General features: G+C 38.5%; 3 protein-coding genes across 4 annotated transcripts in view; 2 read left to right on the top strand and 1 right to left on the bottom strand.

Moving 5' to 3' along the window:
- The first annotated feature begins 1,453 nt into the window (after positions 1–1,453).
- pmf1 (polyamine modulated factor 1) lies at positions 1,454–5,113 on the top strand. The gene is made up of 5 exons (XM_042493920.2): positions 1,454–1,764; positions 3,150–3,255; positions 3,416–3,516; positions 3,682–3,877; positions 4,948–5,113. The coding sequence occupies exons 1-5, from the start codon at positions 1,538–1,540 to the stop codon at positions 5,011–5,013; spliced, it is 696 nt and encodes a 231-aa protein (XP_042349854.2). The 5' UTR covers positions 1,454–1,537; the 3' UTR covers positions 5,014–5,113.
- A 587-nt stretch (positions 5,114–5,700) lies between these two features.
- med19a (mediator complex subunit 19a) lies at positions 5,701–10,503 on the top strand. 2 transcript variants are annotated; one of them, XM_042493919.2, is made up of 7 exons: positions 5,701–5,817; positions 5,941–6,120; positions 6,535–6,657; positions 7,674–7,807; positions 7,926–8,022; positions 8,107–8,201; positions 10,028–10,503. In XM_042493919.2, the coding sequence occupies exons 2-7, from the start codon at positions 6,021–6,023 to the stop codon at positions 10,091–10,093; spliced, it is 615 nt and encodes a 204-aa protein (XP_042349853.1). In that variant the 5' UTR covers positions 5,701–5,817; positions 5,941–6,020; the 3' UTR covers positions 10,094–10,503. The 2 variants fall into 2 exon arrangements, with proteins under 2 accessions (XP_042349853.1, XP_042349852.1); XM_042493918.2 differs by having other exon boundaries at positions 5,756–6,120.
- slc43a1a (solute carrier family 43 member 1a) overlaps positions 10,159–19,884 on the bottom strand; it is a 31,029-nt gene continuing 21,303 nt past the window's right edge. The window contains exons 7-15 of the mRNA XM_042493225.2: positions 19,074–19,207; positions 18,838–18,965; positions 17,733–17,879; positions 17,588–17,623; positions 17,341–17,476; positions 16,499–16,628; positions 16,292–16,365; positions 14,957–15,080; positions 10,159–13,625 (exon numbers count right to left, since the gene is read on the bottom strand). Of these exons, the coding sequence (XP_042349159.2) occupies positions 13,428–13,625; positions 14,957–15,080; positions 16,292–16,365; positions 16,499–16,628; positions 17,341–17,476; positions 17,588–17,623; positions 17,733–17,879; positions 18,838–18,965; positions 19,074–19,207 (1,107 nt within the window). The 3' untranslated portion in view covers positions 10,159–13,427. The remainder of the gene's footprint in view (positions 13,626–14,956; positions 15,081–16,291; positions 16,366–16,498; positions 16,629–17,340; positions 17,477–17,587; positions 17,624–17,732; positions 17,880–18,837; positions 18,966–19,073; positions 19,208–19,884) is intronic.

Genomic DNA, 19,884 nt, shown 5'->3' with positions numbered 1-19,884 from the left:
GGCTGGTTCGAACTGCGCATGCGCCAAACAAAAAGCGCTGCGTTCCAAAAGTTGTTTAACACGCCCTCCTTCACTTCCCATCGGCACTTGCCATCGAGGGAATCCCGACTTCACTATGATACAGCCATGGTCTTTTTTTTTTTATAAATGAAACCAAACAGTATATAAAAACAATCAAAAACTCAACCAACAGTAAAGCTGTCAAGACCCTGAACCTGTGTACCCTTTTTAATGTGGTTTTGTAAAGAAACTTATTTATAAAAAAAAAAAAAAAATGGAATACCATGTATGTAACCCCCTGACAAAACCCCCTTCTTGTTTTTATGTTGTATTGTTATGTTCTGTCAAACGTTTAATAAAGTTATTGAAACAAAAAACAAAAAAACGACAAGACCAAATATATATATACTTTATTGATCTCAAAACTGAGAAATTGGGATGTAGCAGCACCATACAGTAAGAACAGAGAATAAGGAGCACACATTATTAATAGAATATAAAGGAATACGCTTAAAAAAACCTAAAAAAAAAAAAAAAACAACTAAGAGACTGTACATATCTACATATATACATGTGTAAAGTGCGGAACAGTATCTGAATAAATATAAATAAAAACAAAGTCAGCAGTGTAGAATGACATGGAGCTAAGACCGGAGTTTAAAGCGCAGACAGGGGTGAGTTACATCCGTGGCATGGATGTATTATCTTAATGGCCACTCCAATAGTTTGAAAAAGGGAAGTGAACTTGATGAGATCGATGGTCACTTCAGATGTCTGTATCACACTCAATGTATTCCAGCTATGCACGTGATGCAAAAAATACATCCATGGTTAGGGTGCAGAAATGGGTAAAACTCCAGTTGCACTACAGAGGAAGGAGAGGATGAATACATTTTTAAATAAATTAAAAACAAGGTAGGTACATTCACCATCTGATGCTTTTAATTTTCACTTCTAATATATCTCATAGGTCTGTGTAGGTCGACTTACATATATAAAAATCCACTCGTCTATTAGCAGATAGTTGCTTATTGAAAACTGTCGTATAATTAATTGCTGTGAGGCTTATATTAATGTATATTTGCTCTGTTCATCTTGTGTGATTTCTGTATTTCCAACATTATCTATAAATGCTGTTTTTAAAAGATACCATAAACCCATAAAAAACAATAGTTATGATTATCATGATATAGATCACACTCAAAAATTATAAAATAGAAAACAGATGCAGCTGATCACTGATTTACTATCTGTGTTTTGCCTTCAGCTAAAAGACAGGAGTCTGCAGTTGTTAAATATATATAATCATGTATATATGTGATTATGATGATTAAGCCCCCTGTCAGCTTTCCCTCAACTTTCCAAGTGGCCTTTGTGCGACGTCAGCTCTTACGTAATACCGCAAGGGCTGAAGGGAAGTAAGGGAGGGCAAGTGGAACAACTTTTGGAACGCAGCCCCGATGGAATGATTTTTGGGTGCAGCGGCTCGCCGTACATTTGGCGGGTACTGCAAAACGTAAACAGAGGCGGCTGAAACATGGAGGAGAGCAAAGTAACTACACAAAAAGAGACTGCAGATAACATTTGCATCAAAGATTCAACAGAAAACCAGATCAATGAAGCAACAGGAGACGTTTCTTCAGAGGTGTCAAAGCCTGGATCCGTTTGTAAGCCGCCCGAGGAGACGGAAGCTCGGTATAACAGGCTGAAGTTGTTTGACAAAGTGATGCAGAAGAGCCTGGAAAAGTTCATCGAAAATGCAAGGTAACATAGCATTTGTGATTATTAAGTGCGCATGTGCCTATATGTTTATGTATGTGCATGAGTATTTATACATATGTATACATGGATGGATGTGTACGTATGTGTGTATGTATATGTATACATATCTGTCTGTATGTACATATGTATATATATATATGGATGTTTATATATGTGCATGTGTATATATACATATTTATACATGGATGGATGTGTACGTATGTGTGTATGTATATGTATACATATCTGTCTGTATGTGCATGTGTATATATATATCTGGATGTTTATGTATTATATTTTAATAGCATTTTCTGCGTGTTGTTTTACTTTGTTTTCCTATACTCTGTGGTTTTGTTTGAAAGCACTTTATAACTCAGGTTTCGGAAAGCGCTACAGAAATAAAGTTTATTATTAATATAATAAATTAAGAAATCAGATCCGAAACGACAGTGAGAGCCATGTATACAGCAGTCCCAGTCTGTGCGTTATAACTCGACACTGTAGAGTACAATGTAGTATTTTTTGGGCTTTATTCGGACAGGACAGCTTAATGGTGAAAGTGGGAGAGAGAGGGGGGATGTCATGCAGCAAGGGGCCGAGGCCGGAATCGGACCCGCGGCAGCTGCTGCGAGGACGTAGTCTCTGTACATGGGGCGCCCGCTCTTCAAACTCAGCTGCTGGGACATATTTTGATACAGGGCTATATATAAAACATTCAAAGCTAAAGCCTTGGCCCCCTAACAATGCCACTGTGCCAAAGGCAGACCATACTGAAAAGACTTGCCTATTTTAATTTAAAAAAATGTTTAATGTTAACATGAATTACCAATAAGATTTGGGGCTGTATTTTTGGGAGATAACAACATAAAGATAAGTGTATTTTTTCATAACTCTTTAATAACAAAAAGGTTGATTCGGACTGAAATGAAGGATTATTTTCATATTTTTAAGATGCTTTGTTTTCTTTCTTTCTCTCCCTTTTTTTTTGAATAAAATTGTCCAGAAAGTTTCCAGAGTCCAAAGGGACACAGTCTCATATTGCATCTTTTGTCTAAGTAACAGTCAAACACCTAAATAGATATATTCGATTTAGATAATAAAACAAAGGAAAGCATGAAATCCTCATATTTGAGAGGCTGTGGAGCTATCTGGCATTTTTTCTTGGTAAATTATTTTACAAGTATTCAGTTATCACATCTGTAGGCAGCTGTGGCAAGGTAGCTTTATTCATATAGCACATTTCATACAAAGGGCAATTCAAAGTGCTTTACAGAGTAATAAAATATAAAAACAATCAATTATTTTTCTGCCGACCAGCTTACAGATCAATCAACTAATCATTTCAATACTCTCATTTTACTTTTGAGTGACACTACTTTACCTCACAGTTTTAACAGATTTGCCAGCACTTATGGTCCGCTGTACAAGAAGAATCCTGAGAGGATGGTGAGCATTCACAAGCAGTTCATTGAGGAGTTGCAGCGGACAATACAGGTGTGCAGCACAGAATATTAATACCACGTATAAAAACAAACAACAAAAGGAAAAACTACTTCCCTGTTGCTTGAATGATATATGTGAATGCAGTATGCACTTGTCTACCTCTTTGTATTTTTACCTGTTTGCATGAATGCTTGTGTCTTTGTATGTAAAGGAGGACATCAGCAGATTGATTGAAGAAGGACGCTTAGAGTACAAACTGAATGAGCTGGACAAACTGGAGAGTGCTGCCAAGAACATTGCAGACCCTGCATGGTTAGTTAACAGGTTAAGATGTACGGTCTTACTGTAGGACCTGTAATAAAGGTGCACTGCAGTTCTTTATTGCACTGTTTATCACCACTGTAATATTTTATTTGATTAATGATGATTAAAATATTTTTAAAAAATCATCTTTTACCCTCTCACTTGTTCCTTCAGGCGGCCGAGTGGGGTTCCCGAGCAGGACATTTGCAGTTTTTTGATGCCATACTATCAAAAGCAGGAGGCCTACATGCGACTGGAGCTGAAAAAGATTCGAGCAGAGAATGCTGCTCTGGCACAGACGGTTCAGGCTGGCAGAGAGAGTGTTGCTCAGACTGAACATCAAATTTCTACCACTGTTGGTGAATGGAAGGTGAGAGAGAAACAATCAGCAAAAGTCACGTTAGGGCTGCACAGGATAACATTCACACAAAAAAAATCATATTCAAGATTATAATTTTTAAATTCACAAAGTGGATATATGTGTAAGTAATGCTTGAGTCTTCACTCTAAAATGTATTTGTGACTTCAGAAGTCTCGTGAATTATCTAATAGCTATATATGACTGAACTGTTTTAATCAAAATCTGCATTTTACTTCCCAGGTAAGTTTTGGTAGTTTTAAAGGTCCAGTGTGGAGCTTTTAGGGGCATATATTTGCAGAAAAGAAATGTAATATATATTTTTTTCTTTGGTGTAAAATCACCTGAAAAATAAGAAGTGTTTTCGTAGAATCAGCTGTTTATGTCCACATAGGCAGCGGGTCCTCGTTTATGGAGATCGCCGTGTTTTTACAGTAATACAGAACAGACAAACCGAACACTGGCTCAGCCGCAGTTAGAAGCCTATCTGCAACAACAAGCGTCAGAAAAACCCAACTTTACAGTGAGAAATCGCTTTATTCAGTGTTTTTAACAGTTTTGATTACCAGTTCAGTTTGTTTTGAATGAAGGAGACTCCTGAACATATTTTGGGTCCCAGTAACAACACTCTTAATGTCTGAATCTAAAAAAAAGGTGAGCCCACTACAGTATGCTTTATTCAGTGTTTTTACTGGTTTAAATCACCTGGTTGTTTCAGAAAGAAAAAGACCTGTGTTGATAATCTGACTCCTGGTCAAAAACAGGATGAACGATGAAGTCTGAAGGAAGTCTAACCTGGTGAAGTTTCAGCTGGTTGCAATGACGCCAATAAAAACAACTAAATCTAGCACACCCAACCTTTAATATATTGTAAATGGGTGTGATGTTTCTTTATTTAAGAAACAGAATACAGGAGAAAAAAAACAGCGTTGGTTTTGCACAGATTGAAGAAGGCAACCGTCTGACAGCTGTTGCTGATGGACAACATATACCTATGCATTTTGACATTACTGGAAATACAAAATAGACGTTTGCCTTGAGTGTTAACAGCTTTGTGTGGTTTTTCTCTCTCTCTCTTTCAGGCATCTGTCACAGAGTTTGAAAGGTTGGCATCTTCTCTCTGCCCTGCTGATGTCTTTGATGTGTGACCTTCAAAACGCCTCTGAGTATATCCACTAATTTAACTGTACATATATCGATTTTGTGCCTGTTTTTCTCAAAATAAATTTGAAATCTTGGAAATACAAAGTTGTTTTGTGACCTCAGTGATTATATAGTCCCACGAACCAGACTGAAAACCAAGGGCAACTGTGCGTTGTGGGCTCTCGGCCCGCACCCTTAGGAACAGCCTTCCCGACAGTGTGAGATCAGCAGACTCCACTGAAGCTTTTAAGAGCCTCCTAACGACTCACTTTCACAAGAAAGCCTTCCTTGATATTATTATTTGATCATGTTGCATTTTAAGTCACTATGATTTCATTTAACAGCGGTCCTTTTTAGTTTCGCCATTGGACTATTTTAAACACTTCGATATACTTTTGCACTTTTAAATTCAAGAATTTGGTCTGTTATTGGCATTCAACCTGTTCTATATAAGATAATCTCCTTTATAAGCGTCTTGTCTGCTTATACACGTTTTTTTTTTATACCCTTAAATTTTATCTGCTTTTATGAGCTTAATTCTCTTATCCCCATTTTATTAACTTATTTATTAAATTGTATTTTTGAACTTGCACCCTCACATGTTCTTGTACGCATTGCTATTTTTATTAGTTGTGCTTTGACACTTTATGTTCTTTATTATTATGATTATTATTTATTTCCGTGTGGGCCAGTACACCAATCATTATGGTAATGTTCGTGTGTATGCCTGGTATTACGGTACGTGGGCCATGAAGATCATGCCACAAAGAAGTGAAGAGTCGAGTAGTTGACAGTCGGATGGATTCGTGGTAAACATCCTCTCAAATAATAGGCCATACACTTCAAGAAACCGGCTTTTTCTTTCCATATAAATGTATTGTTCGCGATAGATATGACAGAAATGTTTTCAACTCTGTTTGGGCAAAATGAAGCTCAGGTACCTCCCGGCTCGTCGTCTCTGGGTTTCGGACCGGGAAAACCTCCGCCGCCTCTGCCGCAAAATCAAGTCTCCATGGCGGGCCAGATGCCACCGCAGCTCGGGGATGAGGGGCCTGCTCTGCGGAAGCCCGGAGCCATGAATGAACCGTTCTACTTACTGCGGGAGCTTCCTGGTACTGTCGCACTATAGTAATTGTTGTATGCTTTGTCTGTTATTGTTCTGTTAATATCAATAAAGAGTTTAGCTACTACGATTTACGGTTGCTAAGCAGTTTGTAAACAATGCTAACTAACGTTAGCAAACAAGATAAGTGTTAACGAAGATATTGAGTAAGCTGATGGCCAGAATTTACCCACTTGTTTTTAATATGAAAGTTTTGTGTTATCTTGAGTGTGACCGCGAGTTTACTGTGTTTTCACTGCATTGTTGTGTTTTTAAGTTAAACGTTTTGATACCTAACATTAGCTCCGGTTGTACCTGGTGATATTATGCTAATAGTTAACATGTAAGACATATAAGTTCGTTACAGTATGAGCTGGATTTTTGTGTTTGCCTGTATTACACTGATTTGTAATTTTGTGTTTAGTGGGAAACGAGCTAACGGGCAACACCAACCTCATCACGCACTACAACCTGGAGCACGCCTACAACAAATTTTGTGGAAAGAAGGTGAAGGAGAAGCTCAGCAACTTTCTACCAGAGTTACCAGGTGGGTTACCAGTGAAACCAAGTCATAATTGTACAAGTCACAAGTACGTCTCAAGTCTAGTTCCAAATCAAGAAAGGGAAGCCCTGAGTCAAGTCCCTGGTTAAGTCTGTCAAGTCCCACATCCAAAGTTTTGAGTTTTGAGTCTTAAATAAGTCATGATGAGCTATTCACCAAATGTAAAGCAGGTACAACTGGGTAATAATATCTATTAAATTAACAAAAGTTCTGAACTCTTTAAAAAATGTACTTAAATCAGAGAAGAAGTATTGCTAGCGTTGTACTTTAATGGCATATAGCACAATTAATAAACACCAAAACAATTAATTTAGTATGTTTCTGAACTGTCTGGGTATATTTAACTCATCTCAATGTCTCTGACTTTATTTTCCCAAATTAAAAGTTTTTAATTTTTTGTTAAGTCAACCCTGAAGTCATGAGCTTTCTGTCCTGAATCTGTATTGAGTCCAAGTTAGGAGAGTCCACACCTCTGGTTATCCTAAGGAACAAACATGGTTTGACAGTACGGTATTATTAATAATGGAGGCTGCATATAGCTCTTCAGAAGTAAACAATGTAGTGAAGATAAGGATAGGGAAAACACCTTAACTAATGTTGCTTATCCCAAAAGTGACACCACTGTATGTCCTGTAGATATTTAAGCAGATTTAACATACACGTGTAAGACTGGTCTGTGCATCCATCATTGTAGTTCTGACTTGTAAACTACCCACAATAGCAAAATATAGTGATGAAAATAATATCAGCTTTAAGAAACCTCTAACATACCATTATTTTTGATTTTACCATCAAAATGCCTCCTCATCATTTTTTATAATTATCATTTATTTAATGGTGAACACAGCTGAACACTTTACATTTCTGCTTTTTTTTACATTTCTGTATTTACAGTTCACAGTGTTCAGTGCTCAGCACCTTCATCTTTAATTGTTTCTATATTTTGATATCATTCAGTTTTCCCCCTCATTACAATATGTCTTTCCTCTTCTGTGCTACAGGTATGATCGACTGTCCAGGCACTCAGGACGGCAGCTCGTTGCGCTCTCTGATTGATAAGCCTCCAGTGTGTGGGAACTCCTTCAGCCCACTGACAGGCGCTCTGCTCACAGGCTTCAGACTACACACAGGACCGGTACTAACTGAATATATGAATGTATTACCACTAATTATGGCCTGCAGGTATCCCATCATTTCTCAATTACATGGTTCAAGTCAGTGCTTACGAATGTTTTTGTGTTTGTTTTTCCCAGCTACCAGAACAGTACAGACTGATGCACATACAGCCTCCAAAGAAGAAGAGCAAACACAAGCACAAACACCATCGACCACAGGACCCGTTACCACAAGGTGTGACATAAACTGCACTGTAACTAACGGAAGGAAATGTAACATGTTTTCAGGCCACTTACCTCCTTCTTTTTGACGTCCCAGAAACTCCATCAGACACTGATCCCAAGAAGAAGAAGAAGAAGCGGGACGACGATCCCGACCGCAAGAAAAAGAAGAAAGACAAGAAAAAGAAGAAGGTAAGAAAATCTATCAAGAACCCAGTTTTTCATGAAGTTGCCAGTTAGGTGACCCAATGTAGTTATAGACTTGTCCTGACCATAACCACACCACATCCATTCCTTATCTTAATGATCTTAAAAATTAAATTTTACAATATACCAAGTTTTTCACCAAATACTATAAAATTCCCAGTTTTAAGATAATTAAAGTTAGAGCTGAGTTAATCCATTTTGGACCACTAGAAAGTGAAAGAGATTTAAAATTTGCTGGCAGACAACAGCCCTGACTTATTATTGCTGTATGAAATAACAGTCAAAGTCAACTTTATTGTAACTTTTGTCGTGTGTGTTAGACATACAGGAATCGAAAATATGTTTCTCTCCATACCCACAGTGCAAAGAGAAAATAAAGAATAAAAAACACATACATAGAATTAAATAAGTACCAAAGGCATAAGAAAAAATGTGAATAAAGTTAATATGTACCAGAGTAAAAAAATAAGACATTGGGAAAAAAATGACACATGACATGTATGTATATATATATATATGTGTGTGTGTATGTATATGCATATGCACGTATGTACAATATGGTGCAGGTTGGTGGGTGTAAAAGGCACAAGAATTGGATTGTAGTAGGTAATATATTATATAAAAGTATTGCAGCAGAAACAGAGTTTATAGTGCAGACACAACTTTGGGCACTTAATACTTTGACTTTGGGAAGCCACTCATGACTTCCAGGGCTTGGCTGCCCGTATCTATATTCCCAGAGTGTGAGTGCTCGGCTACAAGACTAAAGGTGTAGGGATGTAGGCCTACCTGCCGCCTTGCTGTCCTGGCATTGATCTGACGGCCGTCTCTGTCAGCTCTCCCTCTGTGCCCCAACACTTAGCATTGTCCTCCATTGACAGTTTATTTGTACGCTGGCAATAATGTAAAACAAAAACTTCCTTGGGAAAAGGAGAAACCTCCATCATCTGTCTTCATTTCTTCACTCAGGAACATCTTTCAACAACTCCTGTTCCACACCTGATCTGAATCTCCTCTTAATTACTCTCAATTATGCCCCTTTACAAAGCAACACAGGCTCTATGCCTTGGTAAGCCCAACCCACCTAGACTGACAGCCAATAGGGACAGTGTGCAGTGACACTTAACTTATTCACAAACAATTTCTAAAACATCCAATGCCAATTTTTCCTGCATCTACCCAACAAATAAGAGTCTGTCTAAATCACAGGATCACCAATACACACATTGAATATAAGAATAATATTTCATGAAAATGCAGTAAGATTGTCTATGGTTAGCATCAACGTTTGAAGTTTTATTTATCATTGAAACCACTTTTGATTGCTGCACTTTGCAGAACTCATTAAATACTGTCCAGCCTCAAACAAAGTTAGCAACAGTTTCTCAGATGCAGGCGCAGCATTTTACATGGGTTTGCTTAGTTATTCCCCTGTTGACAGAGTGGACCTCCAGCACGTAGACCCCAAACAGTGATGCTGCTTGTTCCTTGTCTTTATTTACAGTGACACATACACTAGATGAAGCATTTCAAAGACAGGCTATTTTTAACGTTAATGCACATTTAATATGTAATTTACTGTACTTAGATAAGGTAAGGCTATGTTATTATTTTTAATGTTTATGCAACCAAAAAGTGCTGCTGATTTTTATTAGTAGTTTTCAATATAAAACTTCTTGACATTTTCAGCACGTTTTAAAAAACACAGATAACTGTGATATTTGGTCACTATTATCATGATATGAGATTTTCACATTGTTGACTCTAGTTGAATGAAAACCAGCGTTACTGATCTCTTTGTCCCCCCCCAGAACCGCCACAGTCCCGACCACCCCGGCCTTGCTGGATCACAACCCAACAGCAACAGCCTCAGATAGACAGGAGCCCACTGTGTGCATGCCTGTGTTTGAATGTGTGTGTGACTGTACATTTTGTAGGAGGATGTGTGTGTGTGTGTGTGTGTGTGTGTGTGTGTGTGTGTGTGTGTGTGTGTTTGTTTTACAAATAATTGTATTATTGGGAGTATGTTTACTGAGAGAGGGGATGAATCATGTAATGCAAATGCTTGTATGATGTGTGTGAGCGTGAAAGAAGCAGCAACATAGTGGATGTGTGTGATGAGAGAAAGAAATGTTACAGAACAGTGTAAAAAGGCAGAGAGCCACTAAAGAGCTGTGTGGTGTTATGTATGACTGAGCAGGCACTGTATGTATGTCCCTCTTTGATTTTGTTGTGATATCTTTTGACCATAATGCCAAAATCAAATAAACTTTGGTTATTATCTTTGCTTGTGTCTCCTTTAAGACGTCTAGATTTGTACATTATATGATCAGCGGATAAAAGGACAGTTCATGATATCGGCTTGAGAGATGTATGCCTTTTTTCCAATATGATGGAACTAGATGGCACTCTGCTTGTGGAGCTCAAAGCACCCAAAAAATTAAATTTCAATAGCAACCATGATGTGTTTACTCAAGATAATCTACAGATTTTTTCTGAACAGTTTCATGTAGGAACTCTTTTCCTTCCATCCAACTACGGGTATCACCTTGGAAAGGGAAGCATACGGCCTGGTGTTGGGGATAAATGTGTATTAAATTAAGCACAAAACATCTGTAAGATTGATTAATCAATCACTGGAATGAGAAAATAATATCAACTATGTTTATAATGATTATAGACAATTTTTAGGCAAAAGTGCAAAATATTTATATGGATTTTTGAATGGACATGAACTGATTCAGACTCTTTTTTGCTGTGTTTGGGTGGATGGCAGAACAAGAGACCTGTTAAACAATATGTTTAAATTCATTTATTTGTTTATCAAAAGTGAAGCTGGATATATTGATTGAAGGCAGGAGAGCAAGGTGTGCATTTAGTAAGACATGCCATCACTTCAAACCCACAGATAAAGACGGAAGATTAGATAAGCCACTGTTGACCAAAGTCTTAAAATACAAAGGATGTTTGTAGCAGAATCTGTCAGAGGTGTTGATTAAACTTCACACTAACAATTCAGGCAGCAGCAGTTGTAAATCCCACTTTAAAAGGCAAAAGCACAAAAGACTCAAAGAGGCCCAACAACCCTTAATTCTAAGGGCCTTACAAGTCAATTTGCAGCAGAAGAAAGAGGTCAGGTAGTTGTTGCAGGAATTGCTGGTGCTTTTTTTTTTTTTAGTAAATATTACCATATGCCACATTTGAAAATCTCACCAATGCTGCACTTGGCATTATTTTTTTTTTACTAAACCACATAAAGTACAGCCTCAAAAATAAGCTGAATCAACACCAGTGACAACCAACAATACAGTAAATTGGTATTAATTGCAGGACTATTGTGTTGTAAGGCGTTCCTGTTGTTTTGCTCCTGAGGAAAGTGCTGTCCTACCGACGAGCTCACAGTCGCTACACATGGCTTTGGTTTGCAGAGAAGGACGCTTGGCAGAGGCATTAATCTTACATGTATATCTATTTCAATAAAGCCGAGATGGCAGCAAAGGCACAGAGTTGAAACAAAATAAAAGAATCTCCTTCATGTCGAGGAAGCAAAGAATACATTTCATGTACGAAGGGAAACTAGAAAGCAGGAAAGAAATGCATTAGACAAGAAAGGAAAACTCAACCAAAGCTGTCTTGATACTGAAATGGATCAAGTGATGAAAAAATTAAAATTCTACAACTGATTCTTTAAATCTACATGATACTGTTGCTGTGTGCAGAACATAAATGTACGGGATAAACGTATTTTGTTGTCACTTCAGAAGAATGTACATTTTTCTGTTTTGATCTGCAGCTGGCTGAAATGGTGTCTTTTTGAATTTGACTTTAAGCATCAAAGCAGAAAAACAAACACTTAAAAAAAACACAGTCAGTCAGTTAACATACTGTACACACCCATATATAGTAAAGCGAGCAGAATATGTAATAAAATACAAGACACACCTCATCTCTATTTACAAAAACAATTAGGATGGAGGATTGTTTGCTCCAAAATCAATACATGACAAAAAAAGAAAAAAAGGGCAAAAGCAGAATACAAAGTAAATCATCTGAGCTTCATTTATAATTAGCAAACTACAAAATAACAGAAACAAATGCTTCCCTTTTTAATGCTACTGCAGCTAGAGTATAAAAAGACACTTAAATACATATTTTATACACACACTAGGTCATTTCTGTGCATAAAGCAGTACAAAGTGATTCATAATTTCGACACACACTGTGTGTCAGAATTTTAAAAGTCAGTCATGTCTTTCCTTGTGAATTTTCCATTATAAAAGTTTTTCCTACATATGTAAAAATCCAGAAATGCACAAGCTGACTCAGAAAAGATCATGACTGCACAAGGAGAAATTCTGCACTGATCAAATTTGTCATTTTGGGTATTTGGCAATTAAAGGATTAAAAGCTCCTAATCTGAAAACAAACAGACATAGGAGTCGGTTGCAGAGAGACAGTACAAAAAAGGAAACAGAGGAGGTAGATATGGTGTCTCTACAACCAGCCTATCTGTGCGTGGATGTGGGTGTTTGTGTGTATAACAGGGCTCTGAAAATACCCTACAAGCTTTTTTATATGTACCAGAAGTCTGGTATTCAGAAGCTTTAAATAATCTTTGATTGTATGCTTTCTGTTATAAATTTCTATTTCTAGCTTTTGGCAGAAGGATTACAGTAGGAACAGCATAATATACTGAAACTTTTGAAACAACACTGAAGTAGAAAGTGCAACTTTCCTAATATCTTTAAGCTGTTCTTTGGTGTTAGCCAGGATTGTGATGATTATCAGAAGTCTTTGAAAACTATATAGCAGTATTTCAAGTACCGTGATATCCGCAGTCTGACACGCAGGCAGGATGTGCGCGTGTGTCTTTGCATGTGCTTGTGAATGAAATCTATGGCTTTAAAAATCACACTAATTTGGCTCTTTGATACTAAACCAAAATAAATAAACAGCAACAAATGATGATGACACATCTTCTCCAAAATCATGAGGAACTTACAGTCTAACTCTGAGTCGTAACAAAACATGACGGGTCCTATGTGTGGTTTGGGGGTTTGTGGTGAGCAAAATGTGCACCAGCAAAAGCGAGAACGCTGGAAACATCAAAAACAGATATATACGGATGTGTAGATTGCTGGTGCTCATTTTAAAGGCAAGTAAAAAAATAAATCCTACAATTTACCAATCCTCGACTCTGTAATGTCACTCTTAAGCCTCCACAGCGGCGAGGCCGTTGCTGTGAGGTTTGTAGCCGTTGGCCTCTGTGTCGTTGAGCGCCTGCATCTCCTGTCCGGCCGCCCGCTTGTCTCTGGCCTCGTTCTCCCTCAGCAGCTGTCTGCGGTGGTAGAACAGGTAACCCGGCAACAGGAAGCCAGCCAATGAGAAGATGAGCAGGCCGAGGTTGATCTGAGGTATGGTTGGACGACAGAGATGGAAAAGTTACTTTCACAGTTGTGCAGATGGATGCCAGAGTTTATTTTGTCACTTGCTGCTGCATGTGTTTATGGAGTTCAGGGTTTCAACACATTTCCCATTTTGAATTTCCAAACTTTTTCCAGACTTCTTGGAAGATCTTTCAAATCATATTTGACCATTGAGTAGAAATAGCTAGAATAAATTACTTGAATAAACTCTTCTTTTTTTTTAAGTGTCTGTGCAGCCTTGTTCGTTCACTGTGTCCATTAAGACGATGATGAACGCAGCCATAAAGATAGTCTGTTTACTTTTTGGATTACTACATCACTGCATAACTCATAAATGTTCAGACAAGCTTAATATTTGTTTTTTGTGAGGCTATAAATGCAATTTCAAGATATTTTCTTTCAAACTTTTTTGGAACTTAAATATCTGGATTGAGTTTGGTTATGAAGCACTTGGGGCGAAGCTTTTTTGCAGGCAGGAGGAGAACAGACTGTTTCAGGGAGGTTAAAAAGAGGAGCGTTCACAGCGCCATATTACATCATATCATTGGATGTATGACACATGCGCAGTAAAGTCTGGTCTGCACTCACTGAAAAGCTTTGTAGCTGGTGTGCTATCATAGAAGATGAGGGTGTTTCATTTGTTTTACTGTGGCATCTATTCCACAGTTGGCCTTGGGCCATTATATATTTTATACAAAAAATAAAAAATATGGGTGGGAAGTACAATTCTGCAATTACTGACAGGTCCTTGATTAAAGACCATATATGAAAACATTGTATTGTATGTTGGCAAAGCCCTAAAAGTTCCATCAGGCCGAGGGCACTCAAAAAGGCTAAAAGGAGCATCTGAGCAGACACCATCCCCTTATTTCTTGCACCGTCTGCTGTAACCTGCCAGCATCACAGCTCATGTTACGCTGCACATGCGTAATACCCCATAGCTCCCATGGGGTGAAAGACTGCGTCCAAACCTTCTTTGAATACCCTTAGTCTTTGTAGGAGTGTGCGTTCAGTCCATCACACGCCATATTTCTTGCGCTGTGCTCCATCAAGCTCTCTCTGTCCTGCACTCGTTCACACAGTAATAAACATTTTGGCTGCCTGCTCCAAACAAAATGCAAAACATTTTGCTTAAAGGCCTATGATGCAAAATTCAGAATTTTAAGTTTTAGAAAACAGAATAAGAGCAAAAGTCTATAAACACAACTATGTTTCAAAACTTCCATACAGACCTGAAAAATTCCTGATTCAATTCCTATCTATTCTGTACTGCGTAGGAATCCTGGGAGTTAAGACATAAGTGTACGTCCTCACCCAGTAGGGGTCTCCTTTCAGCGGTCCGACCATGGCGATGAAGAGCGGCTGTTGCAGCAGAGCGATCACGGCGCTGATCATGGACTGGAGGCCTGTCAGGGTGCCAAAGTGGTTGGATGGGTATCTGTGGGAGACATACAGGATGTTACCAACAGTTTAAAATACAAAATGAAAAGACTCAGAGCCCCAGATTAAAGAGTAAAATTTTATAAAACATGTGAGCTGCTGCTTCTGCGGTACACACTTGATTGCAAACCATAATTATTGCCAGAGTCTGACAACACAGAAGAAGAACAAAGAAAAGTGGATCACATAACACCTATAGTGAACCCACTTCACTGGCTTCCAGTCAATTTTAGGATTGATTTTGAGATTTAATGGCTTGTTTTTAAGGTTTTAAACAGTCTGGTGCCACCTTATTTAGCAGAACTATTGTAGCCTTACTTCCCAGTTAGAGCAGTGAAATTGACCAATCAGATGCTCCTGGATGTTCACAGCAATAGACACAAAAACAGCGGCGACCGAGCCTGTGTAGTGGCTGCCCGTAACTCTGGAAGAGCTTACCTATTCAGCTATAATAACTATACTGAAACCTTTACGTTGCTGCTAAAGAACCTCCTCTTCTCGTTGGTGTACGATCAGATGTCTCCGAGGCCTCCTGACCTAGTTTCGGTTTCAGTTGTCCAGGCATAGCTCGGTACAGATTCCCCTTAAGTTTGGGACCGGATTTAAGATGACTTGGGTTTAAGATAGAAAAAGACAGTGGCCATGTCTGGAGCTTGGTGTTTGCGTGTCCTCACATGCGGCTCACACCGGAAGTCAGACAGCCTTTTTAGACTTTAAATTGAAAAGCTACTCTTGACTTCATCTTCTATTGTGCTGCAATTTGCTGTCCTGAACTGGTCATGGATCTTGTTAAAAGAATATGTTGGATGGTTGCAGTGGTGTGGTTGTTACAGCATCCGCTGCTTGTGTCACTACATCTGGTTGCTTTTATCACACTGTAAAGTGCTGCTTTATATTTGGTGTTTATGTGGTGCTGGGAAACAACTCTAAATGGGCAAGGTTTCAAATATTACACTCTTATAAAGTAAAAAGTTTATGATCCTATTAATGAGCTGGAAACACACTGTGTGTTACTCCGCATTTCTTTCATGCTAAAATTGTATATTCAAGCCTGACGCCACTAGTGATTTGCTTTGTGATTTGAAGTGTAAAACACTGTAAACAGTTTCACCCGTAAGAATATATTTTCCAATTTCCTCTCAGATGTGAGTGTGTTAAACAGAGCGTCAGATGATGTGGTTGATGATGCATTAGCAGAGCAGCACTCACACAGCAGCATAAAGGCCTCCGCAGCAGGAGTGGATGAAGCCTCGAACCATCGTGTGGAGGATGAAGGTCAAAATCTGACGAAGAGAAAAGAAGAAAAAATAAATGAGATCTCTACTTGTTTCTTTGTTTTCTGGTAGCCATTGTGTGTGTGTGTGTGTGTGTGTGTGTGTGTGTGCGTGTGTGTGTGTGTGTGTTCACGTGCGCTACCTGTAGAGGCAGACTGTCTATGAGGCAGCAGCAGCCGAAAGCGAGCAGCAGCAGGTTGGTGAGAATGAAGGCCCTCATGGCGTTGGTCACTTTCTGGACTTTGCGGTCTCTCTTGGGAACACTGGTCTTTCTGATGTCACACACACACACACACACACACACACACACACACACACACACACACACACACACACACACACACACACACACACACAAGGAGGTGTTTTAACAGAAATGGTATGCTGGACCACTCACATTATAGCCACATAAACATTTTTTTTATAATTTTATCTTTTTTTTAATTGTTTGTAGCCGTTTCTAGTTACATGAAATAAATGCCACGGAAATTTTATCTATCTTGGTTTTTTATTTATGTATTTTTTAAATACTTTATTGTAATGTATTTTTCATCATCTTCCAGACATCAGCTGTTTACATCAGTCTATTTTTGGGGTGAATCTTATTCCGTTTCATCATTCAGAATCTTATCAGCGCCTTGTTGTTTGCAACTAATTGATAGCTTTTTTTGGTTATATTTTATTGTTAGCTAGTTTTGATGCTTTGCACCTTACTGTTATCTCAATGTTAGATTTAGGTTATATTTGCTATACGTTTGCTTTTTCTGTTGTTTTTTTAGTCCTTGTTATTTTAGTCTGTGTATGCACACTCTCTAATTTTGTGTTGCTGCTGAACAGTATTGTCCTTCAGGAAAAATAAAGTCCTATCTTATCTCATTGTGTGTATGATCTCTGATTATAGGGATTATTATTTCCATGTCAACAATTTGTTCTGTTGCCGTGAATTTAGATTTGGTGAATTTGGTTGTTTCTCACTGCACGTACTTTGTCTCTGTGGTTGAGGGGACGGTCTTCTCCTCTTCACATTCCTTCATCTTCCAGTCCATGATGTATCCAATCAGAGGACATGTGGCCAGGCAGAGCAGCTGCAGCGTGCCGAAGATGGACGAGTAGAAACTCACTGAAGGAGAACAGAAAAATCCCGATCAAATCAAGAAGAAAAGTGAAAATATATGCCTGACAAGTTACACAAAGTAAAACAAATTTAAAGCTGCATCATTACAGTACTCACCTTTCTCTTCTGCCTCAATTATCAGCTCATCAGATGCTGAAATATGAAAGCAAAGACCCACTCTGTCAGTAACTTTGAGATGTTCTGGATAACATACAATAACTGGCCTGTTTATAGGGATTGCAGTTGAGGGTTCGACACTCACGGTGCTCTTCTCCGTGGGTGACCATAAACTCCAGCATCTTGTTCATCGCCCCCATGAAGAAGATGATTCTCAGCTGGGACATCCCCATGGTAACCAGACTCCACAGGAAGATGGGAGAGAAAACAGAGCGGCGGAAGGGAGTAGAGCCTGAGAGAGGAGGAGACGGTTCGTTTTATCCAACGTAAGTGAATTGACTTATATGAGAGGAGCTCACGGCAGGTGATAAGGATTTCTTTCTTATCAGAGTTTAACCCTTTGAAACCTGAGCACATTGCTTTGATTCCTTTAAAGAAACATGGGGAGAGGGCAATAAGCAACTTATCAAGACATTAACCAAAATTGACAAGAAAATAACAAAAAAGTTTTTTTTAAATTACCTGAAAAGAAAGTAAAACAAGAAAATGACCTTAAGAAAAAGAAACTTTTAAAAAATATGTTTTTAGATACAGATTTTATTGCATTTCTGTGACATCATTTTAAATATGAAATGATTATATTTATAAATAATAGTTATCAAGACACTTTTCCCTATTTATTTTGGATAATTTTCTAATAATGACTCCATCGTTTATAAAACTAATTTGTAGGTAATTTTACCATTACATTTTACTAATTTCTTGCAATTTGTGATATTTTTCTTGTCAAGTTGGTCATTGCCTTTTCCCCAATGTTTTGACAGAAATTAAACCATTTTTTTAGGTTTCAAAGGATCAAAAAGCTTGTAAAAGGCATCTGAACGCAGTACAAGAAAACCTGTTGATACAGGCTTCAAAGGGTTAAGCTTTAAAGGTGTGGGACATCCAGTTTTTGTGAATACATGTGAAGTCAAAAGAGGGCTCAGAAGATGACAGACAGGATAGACAAATAGAAGATGATAATTTTTTAAAACAATATTGTTTCTTTTCAGACTTAACTTGCAATTATATTTCTTAACATGACAAGAAAGAATCACATTTTGGCTAAGTTGGTTACACCCTGCTGACGTATGCAACCTGATGTCCCAAGTCAGTTCTGTTTTAAAGGTCTGCAAGCCAAAAAAAGACTGGGAAGCTGTGGTGGAAAGTAAATGGGAGCATTATGGTTGTGTGTGCGATTGTTGACTTACTGGGTGCAGCGTCAGGTCCATTAGGGAGTTTCTCTGTGGAGTGTCGGATGTCTCCATTTTTCTGGCTCAGTCTCTCTCCAACAACCTTCTGCTCAGATGACGGCAGGTGTTGCAGTGTGAGGATCTTACTGTTGTATATGAACACAAACACACACATTGAGAGAGAAGGTGGTCTGATAAACATTTATGTCCTTGAGAAAAGAGATGAAGCAACAAACACAGAGGGGCACACTGACCTGTAGTCGACCTCGTCAGGTGTTGGGAAGCCCTCTGTGGGCCAGTTGAGGAAACAGTTGAAAAAGACAAACCCGGCCAGACCTGCCCACATCCACATGATCGCCTGGAAGGACACACCTGCATCGTAGATCAGCTGGGAAGAGGGGAGAGGGGGAGGAAGAAGGTTGTTATGATTTTAAGTAACTCGAGATTTCTTTCAAAGTTACATTCACTGGTGTTTTTTGGCCACTTTTTTGGACAACAGTTCTTATAGTGAATGTAGCGCACACATGTCTTTGGTGCTGAGGAGGAACAGCAGTCAGGTAATACTTCTTTGTTAGTTCATCACTACAAGAAACTGTTTTCACTTTCACATGTTTATTTCACATGTGAATATGCAACAGTCTACACTCATACATCTACGTCTTGTCCCTTTCCTCAGGTTAAATATATATTCTACTAATTCATAATCAGACATATTTACATGTGTACATGTCTTTATCTAAATCACACAACTACCACTACCATTGCCATGCCCTCTTTTAGCCAACTGGCATGAACACACACACACACACACACACACACACACACACACACACACACACACACACACACACACACACACACACACACACACACACACACACACACACACACACGACCCCTATGCCAAATTTCAGCCTCTTAGGCCCAAAACTGTGGCCTCCAAAAGGTGGGGAAATTTTTGTCAACAAACCAGCCAACCAACAGTTGAAATAAAACTATTAATTTGAGCAGCTGAAAAGTTGACCTGCACACTCAGAGGCGTCACTGTAAATTAATCACTCTATC

This window comes from Plectropomus leopardus, chromosome 8, assembly GCF_026936395.1.
Source record: "Plectropomus leopardus strain MGB_pleo_1.0 chromosome 8, ASM2693639v1, whole genome shotgun sequence".
NCBI lineage: Eukaryota > Metazoa > Chordata > Actinopteri > Perciformes > Serranidae > Plectropomus > Plectropomus leopardus.
The sequence above is the reverse complement of the archived record's forward strand: the minus strand, read 5'-3'. Positions and strand labels throughout refer to the sequence as shown.